The sequence below is a fragment of the Urtica dioica genome, chromosome 11 (genome assembly GCF_054948205.1).
Source record: "Urtica dioica subsp. dioica isolate 48M chromosome 11, U.dioica_male_clone48M_v1_H2, whole genome shotgun sequence".
Taxonomy (NCBI): Eukaryota; Viridiplantae; Streptophyta; class Magnoliopsida; order Rosales; family Urticaceae; genus Urtica; species Urtica dioica.
The window spans coordinates 17,081,232-17,106,699 of NC_142766.1; the positions used below are offsets into that span (position 1 = coordinate 17,081,232).

At 37.9% G+C, this 25,468-nt stretch overlaps 5 protein-coding genes across 6 annotated transcripts; 4 read left to right on the forward strand and 1 right to left on the reverse strand.

Moving 5' to 3' along the window:
- The first annotated feature begins 5,134 nt into the window (after window positions 1-5,134).
- On the forward strand, window positions 5,135-6,062 carry LOC149381796 (uncharacterized). Its single transcript, XM_089602125.1, has 3 exons — window positions 5,135-5,537; window positions 5,600-5,740; window positions 5,812-6,062. Exons 1-3 carry the CDS (start codon window positions 5,313-5,315, stop codon window positions 5,953-5,955), a joined length of 510 nt encoding a protein of 169 aa, XP_089458251.1. The 5' UTR covers window positions 5,135-5,312; the 3' UTR covers window positions 5,956-6,062.
- Window positions 6,063-6,425: 363 nt separating this feature from the next.
- PHT4;3 (phosphate transporter 4;3) lies at window positions 6,426-10,134 on the forward strand. 2 transcript variants are annotated; one of them, XM_089602175.1, is made up of 9 exons: window positions 6,426-6,904; window positions 7,286-7,512; window positions 7,607-7,973; window positions 8,138-8,182; window positions 8,268-8,414; window positions 8,862-8,999; window positions 9,094-9,127; window positions 9,379-9,555; window positions 9,781-10,134. In XM_089602175.1, the coding sequence occupies exons 1-9, from the start codon at window positions 6,488-6,490 to the stop codon at window positions 9,786-9,788; spliced, it is 1,560 nt and encodes a 519-aa protein (XP_089458301.1). In that variant the 5' UTR covers window positions 6,426-6,487; the 3' UTR covers window positions 9,789-10,134. The 2 variants fall into 2 exon arrangements, with proteins under 2 accessions (XP_089458301.1, XP_089458302.1); XM_089602176.1 differs by having other exon boundaries at window positions 6,776-6,904; window positions 7,323-7,512.
- Window positions 10,135-10,774: 640 nt separating this feature from the next.
- On the forward strand, window positions 10,775-14,047 carry CRCK1 (calmodulin-binding receptor-like cytoplasmic kinase 1). The gene is made up of 6 exons (XM_089601586.1): window positions 10,775-11,189; window positions 11,283-11,536; window positions 11,611-11,779; window positions 12,124-12,213; window positions 12,298-12,599; window positions 13,415-14,047. The coding sequence occupies exons 1-6, from the start codon at window positions 10,946-10,948 to the stop codon at window positions 13,745-13,747; spliced, it is 1,392 nt and encodes a 463-aa protein (XP_089457712.1). The 5' UTR covers window positions 10,775-10,945; the 3' UTR covers window positions 13,748-14,047.
- Window positions 14,048-15,309: 1,262 nt separating this feature from the next.
- Window positions 15,310-20,958, forward strand: PHS2 (alpha-glucan phosphorylase 2). Its single transcript, XM_089601604.1, has 16 exons — window positions 15,310-15,601; window positions 15,709-15,955; window positions 16,063-16,242; window positions 16,418-16,594; window positions 16,679-16,764; window positions 16,895-17,084; window positions 17,291-17,383; window positions 17,544-17,728; window positions 17,838-17,955; window positions 18,033-18,161; window positions 18,663-18,881; window positions 18,987-19,190; window positions 19,402-19,560; window positions 19,768-20,031; window positions 20,126-20,316; window positions 20,425-20,958. Exons 2-16 carry the CDS (start codon window positions 15,734-15,736, stop codon window positions 20,549-20,551), a joined length of 2,544 nt encoding a protein of 847 aa, XP_089457730.1. The 5' UTR covers window positions 15,310-15,601; window positions 15,709-15,733; the 3' UTR covers window positions 20,552-20,958.
- Window positions 20,959-21,172: 214 nt separating this feature from the next.
- On the reverse strand, window positions 21,173-24,083 carry LOC149381800 (uncharacterized). The gene is made up of 7 exons (XM_089601605.1): window positions 23,955-24,083; window positions 23,207-23,229; window positions 23,041-23,115; window positions 22,826-22,934; window positions 22,570-22,719; window positions 22,082-22,145; window positions 21,173-21,981 (listed from the first exon to the last, which is right to left on the reverse strand). The coding sequence occupies exons 2-7, from the start codon at window positions 23,227-23,229 to the stop codon at window positions 21,395-21,397; spliced, it is 1,008 nt and encodes a 335-aa protein (XP_089457731.1). The 5' UTR covers window positions 23,955-24,083; the 3' UTR covers window positions 21,173-21,394.
- Window positions 24,084-25,468: the final 1,385 nt, after the last annotated feature.

Sequence of the window (25,468 nt, forward strand, 5' to 3'; positions counted from 1 at the left end):
CTCTTGTGGACTATTATGGAGGCAAGGCGGTCATGGCTTGGGGCGTTGCCTTGTGGTCTATGGCCACATTTCTCACTCCATGGGCCGCCGAGACTTCTCTGTGGGCCCTCCTCGCCGTGAGAGCTCTGCTTGAGCTCTGCTTGAGACTTGAACAATTTGCATACTTCAATTTTATAATAGATTTTCGTAGATAGACATAGGGTTTCATAGTTTAGGAAAATAATAAAATAAAAATAACTTACATACCACATCACTACTCATTATATTATCGTTGTTTAAATGTAAGAGAGTGTTCGTTACAATACTTAAACCAAGTTATTTGCTATGCAAATTTAACAAGGTACGTCTTAACATGGAAGTTATAGTTGTACTTATTTAGGCCAACAAACATAGAGTACACTCGAACACTTGGTCGCTCACAAATTGATAAGTTTTAGTAATAGTTAACTATAACGCTAATGGAAATGGCAGGGATAGAGATGAAGACAAATAATGGGGTTATATACTCGTCGCAAGATGTAAGATTTGTGATAACTTGAGCAGCGTGAGTTTATTATTACAGGTCATAAGACTAGTAATTCAACATTCGATTTTGAAGCTTTCAAACCATTGGGAGTAAGTGAAAAAGGTTCACAAATTTGGGCTCCCAAGATTTCAGTCCCAACAAAAGAAAACTGGTTGTTGTCTCATGCAACGCGTCCGCATTCGTCATTCTCTTACTCGTCATATTCATCCACCACCTATGCCATCTCGGCGACAGCATGATTACTCGTTAAAGAATGGTGTCCACTAACAGACTTGATCGTAGACCTGAACGGGCTGGCATCGGCGTCAAAGGCGCGATACAAAAAAACAAAATCGTCAGAATTTTGATGACGTCGAAGAGCAGGGGATGCCAAGTTTTGTGGTGAGGGAGGTCATCTAATGACATTGACTATCTAGGGTTGTTAACTAATCAATAAAATATCTAAATGTCATAAGACTATAATATATTTTATTCTAAGTCAAAATTCACAAATACGGAGAGAGAGAGAGAGAGAGAGAGAGAGAGAGAGAGAGAGAGAGAGAGAGAGAGAGAGAGAGAGAGAGAGAGAGAGAGAGAGAGAGAGAGAGAGATATCGTTAGCGTAGAGCTACAATTGATCAATCGGGACGCGACAATTTGGAATTGTCCTTTGAAGATGTCATCCTGGAAGGTCAAGAGCCGAGCGATGACGAATTCACGAGTGGTGACATAGATGACTCGACCTACGGGGGTCCTTTCACAATGCCTTGTGTCAAGAAACCTCATGCTTTATTCGTATGTGTGACGCCCGAACCTGCTCTAGTGAAGGCACCTTCGTCTTCTTCGACGATGATGACTTTGTAGTTGTTTATAAATGTTTTTTTTAGGGAGGACTTTATTAGTCAATGATACAAGAGCAAGAACTGATATATACAAAAATACGTGAGACCAATCAAATATACGAATTTAATATGCTACCACATAAACATACTCCAGAATGGGATTCAATCCCCACGTTTTTCGTGTAAGAGAAGAAGTAGCATTACCACTTGCTCCAAACAAGTTTGAGTCTATTAATGTTGTTGTTGTTGTTTTTTTTTTTAGGTTTTTTTTAATATTCAAATAACCCATAATAGACATAGAATTTTGGAAAAACAATGCAAGCCAAAAATTATAAAAAGTACTCAATATATAAAATAGATTTGTATCATAACTAATTTGTTAAAAACACATAAGTAATACACAATAAATTGATGATATAAAGTATGCAACACGATAAAACTCGAAGAATATATATAATATTTTCCAAAAATCAAATACAAAAATTCAAAATTTTAAATTAAATAACTTTGTAACACTATAAATTTATTTTTAGTTAAAATAGTATTCATTCTAGTACTTTCTTTGTAATAGATGACAAATGTATCAGTGAATACCTAAAAACAAAAACACACGTGGTTTCAATTAAATTGAATAATTACAGGTAGGAATATCCCCCCAGAAGGCGTTAGCAAGTATTCATTTGTCAAATTGGATGGTTCTGGCAATTGGTTGCAAAATAATGGCTCGAAAAAGATTTTAATTTTATATGCGCAAAGAAAAATAAAACGGCATCAAGAAAATGGAAGTATGGAATAGTATGGTATGGAAGGGCAAGAGAGATTATCGGCCATAACATGTTTGATAAGAGGGCCCGAAGAAGACAGAAAACGACACTAAGCAAAATGCCAAAACCCAACTTCCTTCACACTCACACGCACTCACTCACTCCCCAAATACGACGCCACGATTGCCATCGATATCCACAATAATGTGTTTTTTGTGTTTTCTCTTCTATTATTTAAAATAATAAGGTCATTTTTTCTTGGAATATTCAATTTATAACCATATCATTCGTTCCTTTGTGCTATTCTTTTCTTCGTCTACTACAAGTCTACAAGTGAAAGATTATACAGTTGACCAATTTGATTAGTTACAATGTATGTAAATGTGAACTTTTATTAGAATCAGATGTTTCGGTGGGGTGTTATTAAAGCTGTTATGTGGTCCCAGTTTTATTTAATCAGCCTATAGCTTTCAAATGAAAATAGTTTGATGTTTCATGTGATTTCTTTTATTGCTGATTCATTAAGTTGGAATGTGGATGGTGTATAATTAAGATAAGAGCTTACAAAAAAAAAAAAAAAAAAAAGCAAAGACCGTGATATGTTTTTTCTAAATAATGCGTCTCGCTCGCACCAATAATACATAAATAAATAAATTGTGTCACGTGTAGATAAGTTCTTCTTAATTTACTTTTTAGCCTTTTTTTCACCCAACAAAACAAACCATACTAACGATGTACGAATAAATAGACAAACAACTACAAATCCCAATCCCATGATAATCAAAATACAAGTTATGTGATATATTTTAAAATAGTTTTAGTAAGAAAGATTGATTTGATTTACTTCTGTGATGAATGTTATTCGAATAAAATTGGGATTAAAAGTCATATGGTTGTTGTGACATCATTTCGTTGAATGTTTTTATTTGTGTTTTTGGAAAAGTGTGCTATTTGATTTGACTATGAGCTTTTACGTGCCATGAATGTAATGTAGATGAACCACTATAAGAACTGGGGACTCTGACCCTCAATAACAGAGAAATTGAATAATTTATCATCAATTTCATAACATTTTCTCACTTTCCACCAAAACACTAATTTTTCTCAACATGCCACCGAGATGTCATAGTGAAAGGCAAAAATAAATGTCAATATTGTTGACATAAATTGTGACATTTTGGGACAAATTAATGTTTTGGTGGAAAGTGAGAAAATGTTATGAAATTTGTGACAAATAAGACAATTTCTCAATAATCAAACTTGAGTCAATGATTTTGAAAATATATAAATGTAAATAAAATACGTGCAATATTGACTTGGCAATTTACAGAACACATAGTGCGCAGTGTACCTACTGGCTTCTTTATTAATTTGAGTAAATAAGATCATTGTTGACTATGTTCGATCCTTCATTTTTCTATTAACATATTGCAATGAACAATCATTTGATTTTTTTTTTTTTAATATAAACTCAATATAAGAAAGGCTCTCAGCTTGAGAGTAGTAGCCGAGAGCCAAAAACACTCGAAACTCGGAACATGGAACTACAGAGGCTTGAATAAAATTGGTCATATACAATACAACTCGGGAAATACAAACCATTGCTCTCTTCTCAGATTTTACAAGAAATAGGATTCACGTAACTATACAAAAAAAAAAAAAAAAAAAAATCAATGCCAGAAACCTCTCAAAATTATTGGACAAAGGGAATGATTCTATACAGAAAAGTAATTTTATACAGTAAAGGGAGTGATTCCAAATATTAAAAAAAAAAAAAAAAAAATTTGTCGTAAGAGTTATCTTTTAAGAATTCCTTTTATAAAGTTCAACTATGGCGTTATCTTTTATAAATCCCTTTGTTCTCTCCTCAAGTCAAGAATATAACCTAAATTTTAGGGAAAATAATGAATAAAGTATTAATTATGTCTCCTTGTAATATATGCTAGGCTCTAAATAGTAATATCCGTTTTATAATTATGTAATTACTAAAGCCAATAAAGTTTTTTTTTTTTTTTTTTTATTGATTTTGGTTTATAATTTTTTTCATTTTGTTGTTATGTAATACTTATTTTGGTTAGGATCGAAACAGATCGATTAGTTAACTTCCAGCATCCAGATTTAAATATTATTAAGGGAAAATAACACATTTATACCCTGTGTTTTAGTGAAATGTCGAGTTTAACCCTCGGTTTTCAAAAATGTCGAGTTCATACCCTTTGTTTAACTCAAATGACGAAATTATACCCTCTGTTTAACTAAAATGACGAAATTATACCCTGAAATAGACAACAGTGTCACGAATATTCTTTTTATTGACTTTTCATTGACGTTGACTATAATATTTATATATAAACACCAATTATCTTTATTCATTCGCGCCATATATGTAATTTACTTAAAAACTAAAAAAATAAACAACAATCTCTTAATCGTGAAGAACACAGAAATAGGCAAAGAGGTAAACATCGATAGTTGATAGTCATCAAAATCGCATATTCGAACAGAGAATCCAGGATTTAGAGTTACAATTCGAACACGGAATGAAGTCATTTCTTAGGAGGTATGAGTTTTATTATTTAATTTCAATTTAAGGCTATTTTTATTTCAAAATTGAGAATTTGAAAGTTAGGGCACTGATTTAGATTTGATTTGGTTTTTCTTATATAAGAGTTAATATCAATGAAAGAGAGATTTGTGACGCTGTTATTCATTTCATGGTATAATTTCGTCATTTTAGTTAAACATAGGGTAAAATTTCGTCATTTTAGTTAAACAGAGGGTATGAACCCGACATTTTTGAAAACCGAGGGTTAAACTCGACATTTCACTAAAACACAGGGTATAAATGTGTTATTCTATGAACCACTAATGAAAATAACAAAAAAAATCTAATAAAACTATTAACAATAATTTGTTTTTTTATTTTTTATTTTTTATTTTTTTTTTATATAAAAACAAGGTATTTTCATACTAAAATGAGTCATTCTCAAAATAAGAACGATAAGCGAAGTATTCTCGAAAAAACAAGTTTTCATAACGAAATGACTCAAGTAATTTTCAATCCCTTTAGCCCCGACACAATGCACACATTCTAACCTAAGATGGACCAAAGCATTCCAAGCCCATATAGCTTCAAATATGGACTCGAACACAATCTCTCTCTCTCTTCGTCGCGAAGCAGAAGGATCAAATTTCAAAGCCGATGGTGAAGCACAATCCAATGGACAAGGCAAAGGAATTCCTAGGACTAAGCAAACAAGACTCGGAGCTCGTCTCGCGAATCGCTGTTCCTCCGCCACGTCATCACGGCGGCTATCTTGGCGGTCTACGCAGCTTCTACGAGGACTTCGCGCTGAGAGGCATCCGAGTCGGCCGAGTTGAGCCCGGACTCGTCGTCTGTGCCTTCAAAGTCCCTCCTCGACTCACCGTAAGCGAAATCCCCAAACTCGGTCGGCGAATCTCCGTCGCTAATTTTATTAATTGGAACAGGACAGGAACGGGAAATTGGCTTCGGGAGCGATCGCGAATCTGGTGGACGAGGTCGGAGGCGCGTTGACCCACGCGGAGGGACTTCCGAGGAGTGTCTCGGTCGATATGTCGATCTCATTCCTCTCCTCTGCTTACCTCGACGTATGTTCTTTCTAATTATCTCTCAATAACCTTTTTATTTTAGGATTTATGTTAGATTGGGAAAATGGCAGGATGAGTTGGAGATCACGGGAAGGCTTTTGGGGCGAAAAGGAGGGTATTCAGGGACTTCGGTGCTCATGAAGAACAAGCTCACCGGAGAGCTTATCGCTGAAGGTAGACACTCGCTGTTCGGAAAACACGCCAGCAAACTCTGATCGACACACACAAAAACAATACATTGACCTGTAAATTTGTAATTATGTCTTTTTTTTCTTGGATTGAATCAAGTCTTATGTTTTCTTTTTATTCACGTGTCGTAAATTTTTATAGTGGTCTAATTCCACTGATATTTACATGCTTTTCTTGTATAATACACAACTGAAACTACTTTAGCTTTTGCTGTTGAGAATCAAATCTTTACGCATGATTTTGTCACGATAAAGAGGATGAACTTAAATATGTTGTCACAGTACAAAACGACGCCGTGCTATACGTCCCACTCCCAACAACGTTTTTCAGATTTTAGATAAACACGGGAAGCTGACGTCACCCACCCACTAGCGATTAAATTAAACCATGAATACCGAATTCTCAGTTATACCCCTACGAATTCCAACCCATCTCCATCAGTCTAGAGGGTATTTTGGGAAATTCATCAGATTCTATTCCCGCGAGACTCTTTCTCCGCCACTGTAATCCTCTCTCGGTGGTATCGCTATCGCAGTCTCTTCACTCTCTCTCGCCCAAATGGACTCTGCGACTTCTCTTCACCGACCATTAATACACCTTCGCTTACTATCGCCGTCTCGGCTTCTGAGGCCTCGGCTCTCGGCTCGCTGCGCCGCCGAGCCGCAGAGGCCGGGCCGTTTCTCCGGCGTTTCGTCCGCGCCAAGACCGGGAACCCTGAGCTTCTCGAGCGGGATTCGAATCGGGCCGGTTAGGGTTTCGTCGAACGGAGCTCGCTTCGGGTCGTTCTCCGAGGACGTCGAATCGGCGGAGGCGCCGAGCTTTGTAGAGTTCATCACGTCGGAGAGGGTGAAGGTGGCGGCGATGCTCGCTTTGGCTCTTTTGCTCTGCAACGCCGACAGGGTTGTCATGTCCGTCGCGATCGTTCCCTTGTCTCACTCCCATGGTTGGACTAAGTCCTTCGCTGGCATCGTTCAGGTTCGGTTGTTGGTTCGATTAGCGAGTGATTTTCTCATTTGTTCTTGATATTCGATTTTGTACTTTTTAGTTCAATCATAATGAGCCATATAATCAAGTCTACGTTTCTCTTGAATTCTCGTTTGTTTGTTGCTGTCACGGTTTTAAGGTCTATAGGTACGATCTTAGTTCTGAATATTTATAAAGGTGAAAAACCATTTGTGCCCCATAATTTATTATGATTTTTGGTTTTCTCAGACGGTCCTGATTATGTTTTCAAATTGAGTAGTCTGTTACCTCATGGTCAAAACTTCTCTGGAAATATATTGCATCGTTAAAGATATTTAGAAACCGAAGCTTATGTTGAACTTACATGTACTCATATTAAGAAACTCATGACAGTCATCTTTCCTTTGGGGATACTTGGTATCTCCAATAGCTGGAGGGACTCTTGTGGACTATTATGGAGGCAAGGCGGTCATGGCTTGGGGCGTTGCCTTGTGGTCTATGGCCACATTTCTCACTCCATGGGCCGCCGAGACTTCTCTGTGGGCCCTCCTCGCCGTGAGAGCTCTGCTTGGGGTCGCGGAAGGTGTCGCTCTTCCCTGCATGAACAACATGGTAGCAAGGTGTTTATCAATCGCGAAAAAATCATTTGCTCAGTGACGAGATTGAATCCCGTGGTGATTATTCAAATTTTTATTTTGGACTCTCTGCGTGCAGGTGGTTTCCTCCGACAGAGAGAGCGAGGGCCGTGGGGATCGCAATGGGAGGGTTTCAGCTCGGAAGCGCGATCGGGCTCACTCTGTCTCCGATTCTCATGTCGCAGAGCGGGATCTTCGGCCCGTTTGTGATTTTTGGCTTGTCTGGGTTTCTTTGGGTGTTAGTATGGCTGTCTGCAACGTCGAGTACCCCTGACCGAAATAATCAGATCTCAAAGTATGAATTGGATTACATATCAAGCAAAAAGCAGAAGCCCTTTTTGGTTGATAATAAGGCCAAGGCGACCAAAGTGATACCTCCTTTCGGGCGGCTTCTTTCGAAAATGCCAACGTGGTCCCTAATCGTTGCAAACGCTATGCATAGCTGGGTAATACAGAATCACCCTGAACTAGTGTTTTACTTTTGAGATGGTCCTAAAGTTGATGGGTAAAAATGCTCTAATATATATTTTATTCTGCAATCACGGGCAATGCTGGTCATAGTGATAATTTCGTATGCCTCTAAAGTAATTGTTTCTCTAAAATTTTGCAGGGGTTCTTTGTTATTCTCTCCTGGATGCCAGTATACTTTAACTTCGTAAGTATCGTGATTATTATTATTATCTGCAGTCAGTGGTAATAATATCAGGCTGTATTAAAATTTCAAATGAATTACTCTTTAGGTGTATCATGTTGACCTTAGACACGCAGCATGGTTTAGTGCCGTTCCATGGAGTGTGATGGCTGTCACGGGATATGTTGGTGGCTTGTGGTCGGATAATTTGATACGAAATGGGACAACGGTCACTTTAACTCGTAAGATCATGCAGGTATGTTTCGTATGAAAAGTTGTAGTATTTATTGTCAACATTGATGCGCATGCCATTATTTATTTGGATGCTAAATTATTTACCTTTGATGTGCATTCAATGATTTTTTCCAGAAGGGGAAAAGATATTTAATATGAGCTAATATAAAAAACTTGCCGTTTGAAGTTTAGCTGTGATAGAACGCAATTGAAGTACCTTTTTTTGTTTATATAAGTATATTGTTCTCGTTCTGGTTCATAAGAAATAGAAACCCATTAAGGACATGGAACTTTTATTATCGTACGTATTCATCAAGGACTTGAAAAAATTGTGAAATGTGCAACCTGATTAATTATATTTTGCCAGGGAATCTAATTTTTTTTTTTATTTGAAAAAGAGCTAATATATTTATTTGTCATGGCCCAAGAGTTCTATAAATATACTGATACTGTCGTTCCTTCTCTTCAGTCGATTGGTTTTATTGGTCCTGCCATAGCCCTTATCGGCTTGACTACAGCAAAAACACCATTAGTTGCATCAGCTTGGCTCACAGTGGCCGTTGGGCTGAAAGCTTTCAGTCATTCTGGTTTCCTTGTGAATCTCCAGGTTCTACTGATTATGTTAAAAACTTTGGAATTGTTGAACCAATTAATCTCTCTTTAACGTTCTAACATACAATTTTCTTTCTTTTTCTTTTCAGGAGATTGCTCCTCAATACTCTGGTGTACTGCATGGTAAAGTTACATAAACTGTGATTCGACTGATATAGCATTGAGATATTGTTATTCGTAATTAAATTATATCACCCCTTGCACGGTTAATAATGACTGTGTACGCTGAAAAGGTTACTGTGTTGGGTAGTAAGAACATAAATGACAACTTATACAATGGTTTGGATTGGATTGGACGACAAATCGTACGAGTCCCCTTGTAGTTAAAAACTTTCACCAATGTAATGACAACTTTATATTTACATTTATTCTAGGAATGTCAAATACGGCCGGGACATTGGCTGCAATTGTGGGAACAGTCGGTGCGGGTTTCTTTGTTGAATTAGTGGGCTCTTTCCAAGGATTTTTGTTGCTCACATCGTTCTTGTACCTCGCTGCTGCTCTTTTCTACAATCTCTTCTCTACCGGCGAGAGGGTAAACTTTGAAGCAGGTAAAAATTTCATCTTTTTTCTTTCTGTACATCATTTTTAGCATCACTATCTGTCCATGCCATTAAAAGTAAAAATAAATAGAGTTTAGTTGTGATATCAATTGATTGTATCGTTTAAAAAACAATGGAATGTAAGCACTCTAAAGATAGAAATCCTGTCAAATATCATTCTCACACTATATTGATCTAATTGATGGTAAATATATAAATTTTTGTTCTTGGTAGTGTCGTAAAGAACATTCGAGGCTCCACGGTGGAACTCGGCTGATGAACAGTGCGCGACGTCGAAAAGAGAAAATTCGTCCGAAAGTAGAAACCAATCCCATCACATCCTCTCTGTATGTACTAAGATGTACAGTGTATATTTTTGGTGTCTCTCACAGAATAATGCTTACTCAATGGTTTGCATTGTTAAAACATGGGAGATTTGGTCGACACAATTTTGCAAGATCATGGATTAACATGTTTCCATAAATGTGTATATACTGGATTGCTTTCTTGCTTATTATTACTTTTGCCACGTCTCGTTGATATCGTGTAGCGCCAGACAAATTCAGAAACTGCATTATCTATGAGCAATTTTCTTGGTCCTTTCTTAGAAGACTTTGTCAAATTATAACTTTGTCATTATCAATTGCGTCGTTACATGGAGAACGAAAGAGAAACATGACATAAGGAGATCACAATCCATAACAAAAAAAAAAGAACATGTAGAACATTCATAGTTTTTACATTTTTAGTTTTATTGTTTTCGAAGAGTATCCATCAATATAAGTGCTCGTTTTTTTTCGAGAGATAGTGAGACTTTTTAGTCCATTTAATATGAAAATCCAGGATTTGAAAATAAGTACAAAAATAAACATGCTTGCAAAAGACACTCGTTGTTGCTTCTCTTGTTTGTCTTCTTTAGAAATATTCTTGCTTACATGAGGCTTTGAATACACAGTTCAACAGTAACATCAAAAATGTTTCGGCTCCAACCTCCAACGTCACACTGACGTCACGGTGTGTTGACTTAAGTGATCAAATACCTACACGAGGCCGTGCAATATAATTCTATTGGCTTTGGGCTGAGCCGATCTGTGCTGTACGACGAAGTATATAATCGCTTAAAAATCACTGAAAATCTTTTTCTTGCGTTGACCAACTATCTGGAAAGTGAAAATTCAAATGCATTTCCGTTTTCTTTATCCAACGAAGATGGTGATACACACGATTCCTACTCGGTCGAATTCGAACCGGTCCTACGTTATTTAATATTAGAATAAATGATAAACAGTAAAGACAAGACAACCAATCTCTCTTAAATTTCAGGGAAAAAGAAAAACAACAAACTATGATCTACAAAAGTAGGGCAATCAGATAGAAAGTCCACAAATATTATCTGCAGATGAAGAGAACTCCAAGTCCACGTAGACCTTATCAAAGTACGAGAAACCAAGAGCCCAAGTCTCCATATCATGGAGACACCGTTTCCATCAATGGCGAGAACCCAAAGAACCAACAAAATTCCAACTCTGTCCTCAGCTACATCAAATTGGCTGCCAAGAAAGTTGCTGGGATTTTGACTCTCTCCTTTATCTTCAAAAGCAAACCGTCCAGAACAAGATCCATTCAAAGTGGCGGGCTTTCCTGTAAGTTCCTATGATCCTTTGGCTTGATTATTAGGTTTTCTTCAAGAGCTGATAGAACTGAATCAAAAACTTTTTTTTTTTTTTTTGGCCCAGCTTCATATGAATTTTCTGCAGGAAGTTATGGTAATTCGTCGAAATCCAGGCTGTCGGATTCTTTCGGCAATGGTTCCTCTGGTGTACCTCCCAGTGGACCACTCGGGACTCCCCCGAATTTCACCTTCGCGGAGATCCACAAGGCCACTCATAAATTCTCTCTCGAAAACAAGCTCGGCGAAGGCGGTTTCGGAGCCGTGTACAAGGGCAAGCTTGACAACGGGCTTGTGGTGGCCGTGAAGCGTGCAAAGAAGGTACAACGTTGTTTGAAACAGTCCATATGGTTTCGAAGAAAAGTTTTGATAGACTTGGATGTTATTTGGGGCAGAACATGTATGATAAAATCTTGTCCGCGGAGTTCAAGAATGAAATCGCTACGCTGTCGACGATAGAGCATCTGAATTTGGTGAGGCTGTTCGGGTACTTGGAGCACGGAGACGAGAGGATCATCGTGGTTGAATACGTTTCCAATGGAACTCTCCGGGAACATCTAGATGGTAAGTCGGGTAACAATAGCTTTATAGGCCGTGACTAGACTCTTAAGGGTGTGTTTTGGAACCTTAAAAATAGGAGAGAAATCAAAATGAAATCCCTCCTAATGGGTGTGTGTCATTTTTCATAGAAAATTAGATGGAAAATGAAATACATCGAAATTTCTGTATCTGGGGGAGCCACGTCTGTGTCTATTTTTTCAGTTTACCCTTCTTCTCACTCTCTCAATTTTCCATGGCTTAAAAAAAACAACATAGAATTTTGATTTTCATTTCCATTTTCCGTGTTCTGAATAGAGCTAAAGCACATAAAGTATCTCGTTAAGCGCTTAATTTTCCCTCGAATTTAGGTACTCGGGGTGACGTGCTCGAAATGCCGGAGCGTCTAGACATTGCGATCGATGTGGCACATGCGATTACATACCTCCACATGTACACGGGTAAATCCTAATTCTATTCCTCAAAAACTAGTAACGAGGGCCAAGTTTTTTAGCCGATGAATTTTTCGGCGGTGTGATTGGCAGACCCTCCGGTTATACACAGAGACATAAAAGCATCGAACATCCTCATAACGGAGAAGCTGCGAGCAAAAGTGGCTGATTTCGGGTTCGCCAGAAGGGCCGTGGATAGCGACAACGATGCGACCCATATCTCGACTCAGGTGAAAGGAACGGCGGGGTATTTGGACCCAGAGTACCTCAGGACTTATCAACTCACTGATAAGAGCGACGTGTATTCCTTCGGTGTCTTGCTAGTCGAGCTCGTCACGGGAAGACATCCCATCGAAACTAAGAGGCGCGAACCAGAGAGATTAACCGCAAGATGGGTAAGAGTACTTTATTATCAACGAGAAACTGAACAGAGGTGTTTATAGATGATGTTAAGAGTAGAGTAAGCTTCTTAAATTCATCAAATCAGTTGAGTCTACTATAGAAACAAGTCTGAGATTCTTTCCACTCAGCCAAACACTATTTTTTTTTTTCGTCTGTCAACTTTCTTTCTCCCGAGAGAAATCTTAACATGGTATCAGAGCCCAAGATAGCGAGTTACTCATCCCATTCCCAATTGATTTTGAGCTGGATCCCCGTGATACTTAACCGAAGAAAATGAAAGCACTATATTTAGAGGAAGAAGTCGAGGACAAAGGAAGAAAGATAAATATATTTATAATTTCTATTTCCTTGCTATCAATGATGAAGTATAGAAAACCAGAATCACATCAAGGAGTTAATTTGGAACTTGAGACTAGCATGAAGCTTCATAGACAATCAGATCATTATTTCCTCTCAGCATAGCTCTACTCTTAGGCAGTCATCACGCTAACTTGTTGGCATGACTCGATTCATTTACATGTTCTCTTCATATGCTACATATAATTCTCACACGAGAAACGCATGTGCTGTGAATCAAGCTCTCACACTATGGCCAAGAGGCGTTACCAAAAATGAGAGAACGAGAGCCAACATGCTGTGAAAGGAAATCGGTGCGGAGTCAAAATAGGGAGTTCGTTAAATAGGAAATAGAGTTAATCACCATCACCACTCACGTTAGCCGTAGTGATGCAAAAGTCTATATATATTTGCAGTAACTTATTAGCTTTTTTCCCACATGACATGTCTCTATGCAATCATTGCGATGCAGGCGATGCAGAAGCTGAAGCACGGGGACTTTGTGCTTGCGATGGACCTGAGGGTCCGGAGAAACCCGGCTGCGACGATGGCTGCGGAGAAAATGCTGAGGCTAGCCCGGCAATGCCTAGCGCCGATGAGGCACTCGAGACCGTCCATGAAGACCTGCGTCGAAGTCTTGTGGGGAATCAGAAAGGACATCAGTGACAAGTCATCATTGCCTCCTCTTCCTCCGCCTCTTTTCCACAACTCGTCCACTTATCCCCACGCAGATCCAATCAAAACCAGACACGTCACTTTCGGGGTCGTCGATGAAGACGACGCCCATAAATTTATCTCTGCCTAGTAGGTATATATATCTATATATATATATATATTTTTTTGCCTGAAAAGTTGTTCATATATACCCCTTTTTTATCTTTCTTTCTTTTATATACAAACAAAGGAGTAGCACTGAAGTTCTGTTGTCTTGCATTCATTTTTCTAAGGTGTAAATGGTGAATTATTATTGGTCAATCTGTGACGCTCGCTAAGTTGAGCGTGACTTCTTTTTGTGTTACGTGTGTGTGCGTTTTTCATTTTTATTTTTATACATACAAATTGTCCGACTGAATTTATTGTTTATGAAATTGATACTTTGTTTCCATATATGAAGTTATTCATTTATGTTTTCATATTTAAATCAGGAGATTAATTAAAATTGCTGAATTCTGGATGTAATAAAAAAAATGCATTAGTATTAGTTTGAAGCAAGTTTTAAAATCTCGGAAAATTATGTGGAAATTGCGTCGAAATTGCGAAAATTTGAGAAGTCCGGCACATTTACGATCATATGTGCGTTTCGTCATTTTGTGTCGCGGGTATTGCGTTGAAATTTCCATGTCGTTGCGTCCATTAATGTCGATTAGCCCATGGTATAAAACACAAAAATTGTGTCATTTTCGTCACAATTTCCGTCGCATTTCACGTCGCAATTTCGGTCGCGTCGTCCAAAAACCGACCAACTTAGTGCACATTCAATAAAGGCATAATTATTACTATTTTGATCAAAATTATCAAAATTACTACTAGTTGAGATCCTTTCTCGAATGAAAAACGACTCATAACAATATGTATATCCCGTAATGATTCATGAGCCGACCGTAGAATAAGAGCGTAGGGTTTTCTCACATGGGAAAGTTCTATGGTTGTAACAATAACTTCTTTAAGATAAAAACCATGACTTGTTCCGATAAATAGGTGAACATCAATGTGGTAAATTTATTAGGAAATATATTAAGAGAAAATTGAGTGCATCAGTTATCCAAGTCAGTAATCTGACATAATACGGTAGAATATGTTCCATAATAAGGGTATAATAATTATCCAGGCAACATAATTATCATATATTATTAGTATGGTGAGACTGGTGATTAAATATATTGATCGTTTGCTTAAATTTATGATAGTGTGATCAAGTCAACAAAACCGTGGTGATGCATGATTATAATAATGATTCTAAATTTTTATATAAAATACATAACTATACTCTTACCACATAATATAAAATGTATTTATACTAGGTAACTACATTTATTTTAATCTTTAGATTAAGGTATTTCTTTAGTATATTGATAGTGGCTATATTTTAAGGCGAATTAAAACAACTCTAACAAGATGAAGAATATTTCAACATTACCAAAAGGAGTTTTATTGCTGAATAGATTTCATTAATAGGCAAATTAGCAGTTTGACTAGGACTAGCTTACTAATATTTTTCATATAAAAAAATATATATAAATATACACGTGTTATCAGCACGATTCAAGTTTCTCCGATCTCAAAATGACCAATTTTGCCATGTAACGCAACGCTCGTCACTCGTTCACCCACGCTCAGCTCTCTCTCCACTTTTCATGTGACTCCGTCGCTTTCTCCAGAAAAGATCACAGAAGAAAACAAAACAGTCTCAAAATTGTATCTTCTTCGATATTTTCTTTGCGCTATAAACACTTCCAAATATCACTCTCTTTCATACAAGTATACATAGCAAGCATATTCTCTCTCTTTTGGATCATTAGAAAGCAAAATATCTTCTTCTTCTTCACATTAATTTCATCAGATTCCATTTCGTTTCCTTTGGACCATCGGACTCTCTTTTTCTTCCTCATCACGCTCGTCCGGTTCTGAACAAGTGGCCAATCAACACACACAAACAGAGGTAATCAGTTTCTATCACTCGTTTACAGTATTTTTTATTTCATGGCAGCTATGAATTCTCTCATTCGTTTCAATTTTTTTTTTATTATCTTTGTTTCGTAAATCAAGTGGTTGAGAACCTCTTGCTACGAAAATGGCGGCTTTGACGAAATCCAACGGAGATGCTGCCGCTTCTTCCGGAACTCCGTCGAAGAATATTCCGGCGATTGCGAATCCTTTGGCCGGAGATTCGTCGGAGATTGCATCAAACATCAATTACCACGCCAAGTTTAGCCCTCACTTCTCGCCGGTCAAGTTTGAGCCCGAGCAGGCCTTCTTTGCCGCTGCTGAGAGTGTCCGCGACCGTCTCATTCAGGTATTCCTGAAGAAGAAATGAATTCGAATCCTTCTATTTTTCTGTCTGTAAATAGCTTTCGATTTCTTAATTATGGCTTCCTTTGTGTATGTGTGTCTGTTTGGCAGCAATGGAACGAGACGTATCAGCACTTCCACAAGGAGGATCCAAAGCAAACGTATTACTTGTCAATGGAGTATCTTCAAGGACGAGCTTTGACAAATGCAATTGGGAATCTCAACCTTCGAAGTGCTTATGCCGAAGCGTTGAATAAGCTTGGACATGAACTTGAAGAAATTGTTGAACAAGTAAGGTCAACTTAATATTGTATATGACATATCGAATTTACTAAAAGAGGTTTCGCTTATGTTTTTTATTATTGACATTAATAATTTGAGAATATCGTATAGAACGCGAGAGTTACGGTTTTGTTTAATTTTCTGAGCTGTGGATTTACGACTGTTGGAACCCAATCTTCCGTAGGAGAAAGATGCCGCTCTTGGTAACGGCGGTCTGGGGAGGCTTGCTTCGTGTTTTCTGGATTCCATGGCGACGCTGAATCTTCCCGCTTGGGGTTACGGTTTGAGGTACAGATATGGGTTGTTCAAGCAGCGGATCACCAAAGACGGGCAGGAAGAAGTTGCTGAGGATTGGCTTGAGGTTTCTTTCGCTGAATCCCTCGAGTTTTAAGTTATATCCCTCAACTTTAGCTGAAAATTTCTAGTTTTATTTGTGAATATGCAGAAATTTAGTCCATGGGAAATCGTAAGGCATGATGTCGTTTTCCCTGTCAGATTCTTTGGCCGTGTTGAGATCAAGCCTGATGGATCGTAAGTGTTGAATTTAATAATAAAATTGACTACTAATTCTCCACTGATTTTTGTCATAATAAATTCAAGTAATAACTATTTAAACTGGAACGAGATATTTTGACGAAGACATACTTGTTTTGTATTACAGCCGGAAGTGGGTTGAGGGCGAGGTCTTTCAAGCCTTGGCTTATGATGTGCCGATTCCAGGATACAAAACCAAGAACACTATCAGCCTTCGTATTTGGGAAGCAAAAGCCACTGCTGATGATTTCAACCTATTTCAGTTTAATGATGGACAATATGAATCTTCTGCACAGCTTCATTCTCGAGCTCAGCAGGTAGATTCTTTATTATGTTAGGAAGTATAGTTCTCAAATCATGTACCGTATCTCCGTACACCCATATATGATTGATTAGAAATACATATCTTGTGTAAATTACATTTTTTTTAATGAATTCATATATAAATCATTGACGTCATTTATCTTACATTCCAAAAATACTCTCATTAATCACGTATTACCATCCACATATGGGTTTGCAGATATGCGCTGTTCTGTACCCTGGAGATGCCACAGAAAATGGAAAACTTTTACGGCTAAAGCAACAATTTTTCCTATGCAGTGCATCGCTTCAGGTTGATTAATTCCCTTTTACTCATCCATTAATTAGAGCTAGCAGAAATGTTATTTACAAGCAACTATTACTTTTCATTATCAAATATTCCATGCTCAATTTATTTGTTTTGGCATGAAACCTTGGTCAACAATCATGTAACATAAGAAAAAAAATTACAGGATATCATCTTTAGGTTCAAGGAGAGGAGAGCTGAAAAGGGATCGTGGCAATGGTCTGATTTTCCCAGCAAGGTTGCTATACAATTAAATGATACCCATCCTACCCTAGCGGTTCCAGAGCTAATGCGTTTGCTGATGGACGAGGAAGAACTAGGATGGGATGAGGCCTGGGATGTGACATCAAGGTTCAATACGTTTCATGGTTTTCAGATACTATATTTCGAACATAAATTGTATTCATGGTGGTTTGCATTAGAATCCTAAGGTTATCGCTCTCTTTTTATATTGAAACAGGACAGTGGCTTATACTAATCATACAGTTCTTCCTGAAGCACTAGAGAAATGGTCACAATCAGTCATGTGGAAGCTTCTTCCTCGCCATATGGAAATCATTCAAGAAATTGATCGGAGGGTATGTTCAAGCCTTTTCTCTTCCATGTGTTTGCACAAAATAGAATAGTTTATTATTTAAGTGTAAATTTGTTGCAGTTCATTGACATGGTACATTCTACACGTCCTGACCTTGAGAATAAGATTCCCAACATGAGAATCTTGGACAACAATCCTCAAAAGCCTGTTGTTCGAATGGCAAACTTATGTGTAGTTTCTGCTCATACGGTAAGACACTAAATGCGTTTGAAGGTTAAATTTACCTACTGTCGAAGACTCAATTGTTGTCTCATCTGTATCTTTTGAAGTCCCTTATTTGGTCGTAGTGGAACTGGTTTGTAAATTCAGCAACAAAAAACTTTTACTTTCTGCAAAAACTGCTGTGTTTGTATTTCCAACTTCTGGCTTTCAAAGTTTGAGACCAAAAATCTATGTAAACATCGCTAACAATTTTTCATATCTTGAGAGCATAGATATGGTCTAGGATTCCGTATCTAGAATGAAAGAGTAGTTATATATAAAAATATACACATTTTTTTTTTCATTTTCTTACCATGTACAACCTTTAAAGTAAAGTCTATCATGTCTTTTGGTACCTGAAAAGCTGTTTGTTCAAAATATTATCTTTGTTTCGTCCGTCTATGGTCTTCTCATATTAAGCTATTTTACTTTTGTTTAAGCTTCTGGTTGATTAAGCTGATGGGCTTACCAATCCTGTCTTATGTACAGGTCAATGGTGTCGCCCAATTGCACAGTGACATATTGAAGTCTGAGTTGTTTGCAGACTACGTTTCTATTTGGCCCAAAAAGTTGCAGAATAAAACCAATGGTATTACTCCGCGTCGTTGGCTTCAATTTTGCAGTCCTGAGCTTAGTGACATAATCACCAAGTGGCTAAAGACTGATGAATGGGCTACCAACCTTGACCTACTAGTGGGTCTTAGAGAAGTGCGTAGTGAAGGATCTTTTCTTTCTTTCTTTCTTTCTTTTTTATAAGATCGTTGCTTCTTATCGTGTGCTCTTTACTCAAACCCGCGATATGTTTTTAAACAGTTTGCAGACAATGAAGATTTACAAGCTGAATGGGCATCAGCCAAGATGGCTAACAAGCAGCGTTTGGCTCAGTACATAGAGCAGGTGACAGGAGTAGATATTGATCCAAATAGTCTGTTTGACATACAGGTGAAACGTATCCATGAATATAAGAGGCAGCTGATGAACATTCTTGGTGCAATTTACAGATACAAAAAGCTAAAGGTACTGGTAATCCATGTCACATTTCAATATGATAGTATTTTTGCATTGTCCTTCATACATCTTTTTCACTATTTATATTCCGATCGTATATTTGCAGGTAAATTTTCCGCAAAATTTCACTCCAGTACAATGTTATTTAGCTGAAATCATCTAGGATGATTGATGACGAACACGTTGTTATTATTTTTTTTTTTTTTTAATTTTAATATAGGAGATGAGCTCTGAAGAGCGGAAGAAAACAACTCCTCGCACCATCATGATTGGAGGGAAGGCATTCGCAACATACACAAACGCTAAAAGGATAGTGAAGTTGGTGACTGATGTTGGTGAAGTTGTCAACAATGACCCTGAGGTCAACAGCTTTTTAAAGGTTCGTTTTTCTCTTTGAACCATCGCTTAAATCGTTAAAAGAAATCTCAGAAGAAAACGTGTATCCACAATTCTTTCTTCAAGTTTCAGAGGATATCCGGGTTGACATACTGTAATTTATTTTATCTCGATCATGGCCTCATCTACGATGTTGGTGTCCTATAACTGCTGAAAATATACTTGGAACTTTTTTTTTTTTTTTTTGCAGGTTGTGTTTGTTCCGAACTACAATGTGTCGGTAGCGGAGATGCTTATTCCAGGAAGCGAGCTATCGCAGCATATCAGCACTGCAGGCATGGAGGCAAGTGGCACTAGCAACATGAAATTCGCACTCAACGGTTGCCTCATTATAGGAACACTTGATGGCGCTAATGTTGAAATCAGAGAGGAAATCGGAGAAGAAAACTTCTTCCTGTTTGGCGCCACGGCAGACCAAGTCCCTAGACTTCGTAAAGAAAGAGAGAACGGGATGGTATCAAGCTTTGTTTTCCTTGCTATGATTAGAAGCCTCAAAAAGTATTTCCTATTTTTCTTCTCACTGGTAACCACTTTTCACCTCGCATCAGTTCAAGCCAGACCCGCGGTTTGAGGAGGCGAAGAAGTTTATCAGGAGCGGAGTATTTGGAAGCTACGACTACAATCCACTCCTCGATTCTCTTGAGGGAGACTCCGGTTATGGCCGGGGAGATTATTTTCTCGTTGGCCATGACTTCCCGAGCTACATGGACGCCCAGGAAAAAGTTGATGAAGCTTACAAGTTCGTTCATGGAAAAACAACTGCATTTTTTATGCTTATTCCTGTGTCCATATTTTTTCGTGCAAAGACTAGAGTGGTTAATTCCATTTCCGTTCCATTGGATTACAGGGATAGGAAAAGATGGCTAAAGATGTCGATAATGAGCACCGCTGGCAGTGGAAAATTCAGCAGCGATCGGACGATTGCCCAGTATGCCAAGGAAATATGGAACATCCAGGAGTGCCGTGTACCGTGACTCAGTTCGGATCACCTTTTGATGGGCTCTTTTGGCTTTCTACATTAAGAGTTACAATGAACGAGCACATTAGATAAAGTCATAAAACCAATAAGCTAGTACCGTTTATGTATTTATGAGCCTTCTACTTTGGCTCCAAAAACCCCGTTGGCCTTGCATAAAAGACAAATAAGTAATGCTGTATCTCTTTATGAATAAATTCATTATATATTCAAATAAGAATCTTTTCTACAAGCTTAGCATCAACAGATAGAGATTGTATATTTTTTTTTTAGAATTGCTCTTCACACAGGAAACGAGCTATTTGAACTCCAACGTATCTGTCATATACGCACACCTAAGATCACAATGTACGTAATAAAATTCCGAATCTACATGCATGTAATATAGGTCTTTTGTCACAAATAGTTGATGATAGAGATTGTATATTTTTTTTTTAGAATTGCTCTTCACACAGGAAACGAGCTATTTGAACTCCAACGTATCTGTCATATACGCACACCTAAGATCACAATGAACGTAATAAAATTCCGAATCTACATGCATGTAATATAGGTCTTTTGTCACAAATAGTTGATGATAGAGATTGTATATTTTTTTTTTTAGAATTGCTCTTCACACAGGAAACGAGCTATTTGAACTCCAACGTATCTGTCATATACGCACACCTAAGATCACAATGAACGTAATAAAATTCCGAATCTACATGCATGTAATATAGGTCTTTTGTCCCAAATAGGTTCATAAAAAAAAATAGAACAGCGAAGTCTTCAGCAGAATATATTCAAATGCATAGTACGTTCACGAGGAGCTTAATCGGACTTTCCATTACCCCCCACCCTTCTAAGATGAAGGAGAGGCAGACCTAGCTCTAGGTGACTCAGAAACGGATCGAGAAATCACACTCACACTCCGACTCCGAGATCGGAGCCTAGGACTCGGAGAACCGCCTCGAGAGCTCACACTGCGCCGATCAGGAGAAACACTCGGTGAGAAGCTTCTCCTCCTGGAACTTGTGCTCCTCGATTTCGGATACCGGTGGTCTCTTCTCTCGTAGTAGTAACGTTCATCATCATCGTCTGGAGAGTAGCGGCGATAGCTCCTCCTGTGTTCCTCCGGCGAATAATACTCTCGGGAGTCGTAAGGAGAGTAGGATCGGTCCCGACCCCGCCAGCTGTAAGGCGATCTCCGCCTTCTGTAAGGAGAGTCTGATCTCCTGCGCCTGTAGTAATACGGAGAGTAGGACCGGTCCCGCCGCCGGCGCACCGGAGATCTGCTGTAAGGTGACTCTGACCGGGAATAGGATCTCCGGCGAGAGTAGGATCTTCTCCGGCCACGGTAAGGAGAGCCGGATCGGCTTCTGCTTCGGCCGAGCCGAGGGGAGTAGCTAGGAGATCTCTCGGGAGAGTCGCTTCGAGACCGCCCACGCCCTGTAACAACACAATATTTGAAAAAGAAATGATCAGTAAAGAGAGCTACATAGGTACTGAGTAAATAACCCAAGGAGATCAGTAGAGACTGAGAATGTACCGTACTCTCTCTTCAGACCGAGATACCGTCCTGGGGTTGGAGTGCGACCTCTTCGTCTCTTGGCCTGTAAGCACGACCGGGAATCAGATGAACATTCGAGGATAACTTCAATATTTTAAAAAGAAAACATAATTTGATACATTGATATAGCATAGGAATAATTTGAGGAAAAAAAAAAAACTGGGAACCGTGGAAAGTATAATAATAATGTAAAGAAAAAAAGATAGAGAGAGAAATGCAGGGCATACAACCCCATGGTTCTGAAGTTGTTGGTGAGTTTTGATTTGTTTGTTTAGTTGAGTTTGGATTTTGGTGAAGAGCACAAGCTAAACCTGCTGCAACAAACACTTCAAGTGGAAAAAAGAAGCGCACAACTTTCAAACACAGAAAATGATCAAACTCGGAAACCAAAGGGAATCGCAGTATTCAGTAATGATTTTTCTGGGGCGTACAACAAGTTATCAAAAAAACTAATCAAATATGCCTACCTTCTCTACAGTAATCACACGGCCTTCAAGCACAGAGCGATCCAAATACTTAATGCAGCGCTCAGCGTCCTCGATGTTGGACATGGTAATGAATCCGAATCCTCGGGATTCCCGTGTCCATGGATCAGTGACAAGATGCACATCCACCACCTATACGAGTAGCCAAGAAAAAGAAGGTAAAGAACAAAATGAAGCAACTAAACGATAACAAGGTCTGAGAATCAAGAAATTGTCTCCCTAGACCGTAATTTCACACCTTTCCCTCAGCAGCGAAGTGTTTCTCGAGTTCTCTCCTTGTGACTCGAGGCGAGAGCCCCGTCACATACAAATTGTTTCCTGGGTTGTCAACATCCACCGATGAACTCCTGCCAAACACGTTGTTTACATGGAAAAAAGTCAATCCAAATATACAATCAACACACACACACAGACACAAGTCATGAAAAATCCCAGCTGGGTTGAAGGTAGTACCTTGATCGACCCCTGGACCTGGACCTGGACCTGGAGACAGACCGATCATATCTCGGTGATGGAGAATGAGAATACCTGAAAAGAAAAATCATACAGCATAACCATTTAAATTGGTATTGATTAACCTTAGAATGCAAAAATGAAGATTCTCTGGTCCTGAACGCACCTTGACTTTCTGGAGTAAGACATCTGGCATAGCAAGAAAAGGAAAAAAAAAGGTACAAAGTTAGTCTCACTGACATAAGCCTCCATGGCAACACCGCATTAGATATACTTCAAGCCGTTCTTCACAAAAAATGTAACTTCAAAATATGCTAATTCCAGAATTACAACCGATAAAACCGAATGCTGATTATTTTCCATCTTTCTCTGCAGATATTTTTGGTGATCAGAATTAAACAATTCCTTGTTGAAATTAATCATTCACGCCATTATTCCCTTGTTTAAAGCTCTAAAATATATGCTAGCAAACCTTGATTTACGTATTGCTTAAATTTGTTGCCATAAACCATCGAAAAAAAACTCAAATAATATTCGCAATTTCTACATACCGACACATCATGTCACTCCTCTCCTCCAAAATTTTCCTACACTAAAAATCTTCCGGTATTCCAAGCACCAAAAAAAAGTACTTTATTTCTATGATGCTTATTTTCTTTGACCACATTTTCCTTTAATATTTTCCTCCTGTAAAAATCCTAGTTGCATACAGAGGCTAACAATTCTTTACAAGAATCTAACATGTTGAAATTTCAGTTGTAGTAAACAAAACGATAAATTCAAGGCACAAACAGCTAATGAAAAAATATAACTCAAAAAGGCAATCGACAATTCACTGGAACAAGCAAACAAGATCATCATAATCATCATAATCATCAACAACAAATCCTTATCAACGTCGTAAACAAACTTACTATGAAGAAGAGAAAATAGAAGTCTTGCAGTGATTTGATTCCCGTGTCTCTCTCTCACGATCGAAATTACAGAGCTCTTGTTCAAAGAACGACAATTGTGTTCCAAAAGAAGCATTTATATCGCATTTCTAGGAGAAGGTTCTGGAGAACGGACGCGAAATAACATTTAAATTCAGCTAAGTTGCTTCTCTATCGTCCAAGCTTCTGCCACGTTGTGGCGCGAAGGGCATTACTGAAAACACGTTTATTTTTCCTTCTGACGTGGTTGGTAAGTGAACACCAACCGGTCCGATCATGACACGTAGCATATTATCTAATGATAAAAAAATTAAGATCTCTCTCTTGCTTAACGAATCTTCTTCATCTTACTCCCACTTCGAATTACTTTAATCCAAGGATTTAAATATCATTTTCGATGCTATTTCGAGTCAACTGATTTACGAAAAATTGACACACCGACGAAAAATCAAACAAAATAAATGTGAAAAATATAAAATAAAATGTCGTTGTCAAATGCCGTTTTCGAAAAAAAAAATTCGATATGCCGATACAAAGACGAACGAAAATAATATTGCAAAATAAACGACTACATATATATTTATGATTTATATATATTTTAGAATCATATACTTACTTCAAAAACAGGAAAAAAAGAGTTGTAGTTTCGCCGAAAAATGTGATTATTCGTCGATAAGAAAAATGTGATTATTCGTCGATAAGAAAAATGTGATAACAAAAACTGGTTTTCAAAACACAAAAGTCGACCTGAAAGTTGCCAAATCCTGCCGAAAAATGTGGACTTTCACCTTACCGTGTCCGAATGTCACCGATTAAGACCAAAAGTCGTCCAAATTCCCCAAAATTAGGTTGTCGTCACCGCTGGGTTGCTTGGGTTCGAGAATCGCCAACAGCTCGTTGTTTGCCCAAATTCTTAAAATGTCTACGAATGTTTAATCATTTTACTCTTTATAATGCTCGAAAACGAAATGTGACATTTTGTGGAAACGACATGTCGTTTTCGGCGATTTTCCAACACATTGAGAGGAAAAACGATAACCAGACTCTCGTCAGCCTTTTTTTGACCAGCGTCGTAACTGACATTTGTAACATTGCTTTAATCATAGTACTCTAATTGTCGTTTTAATTAATAATAATAATAAATATCCCTCTGGCCAACTCTCAAATGGATTTTTTTTCCATGTTTGAACTTTTTTTTTTTTTTTTTAACAATTCTAGTCATTCCGTCAAATTTTCGTTAAAAACTCAGTTAAGTTGGCACATGCCGCACACGTGAAGTGAAAAAAATAACAAAAATTAATGGATGTCCTTATCTTTTATTAGACACTTGTTTTTTTTTTTTATCCATTTTATATTTTATTTATATTTTATAAATGAAAATTTTAAAATCTTCATTCACACTACACCATCAGACAAAATCTTTACAAAAACAAATAAATTCAATACAACAAATAAATTTATCTCTCTATGTCGTAGAATTTTATCATCAACGCCAT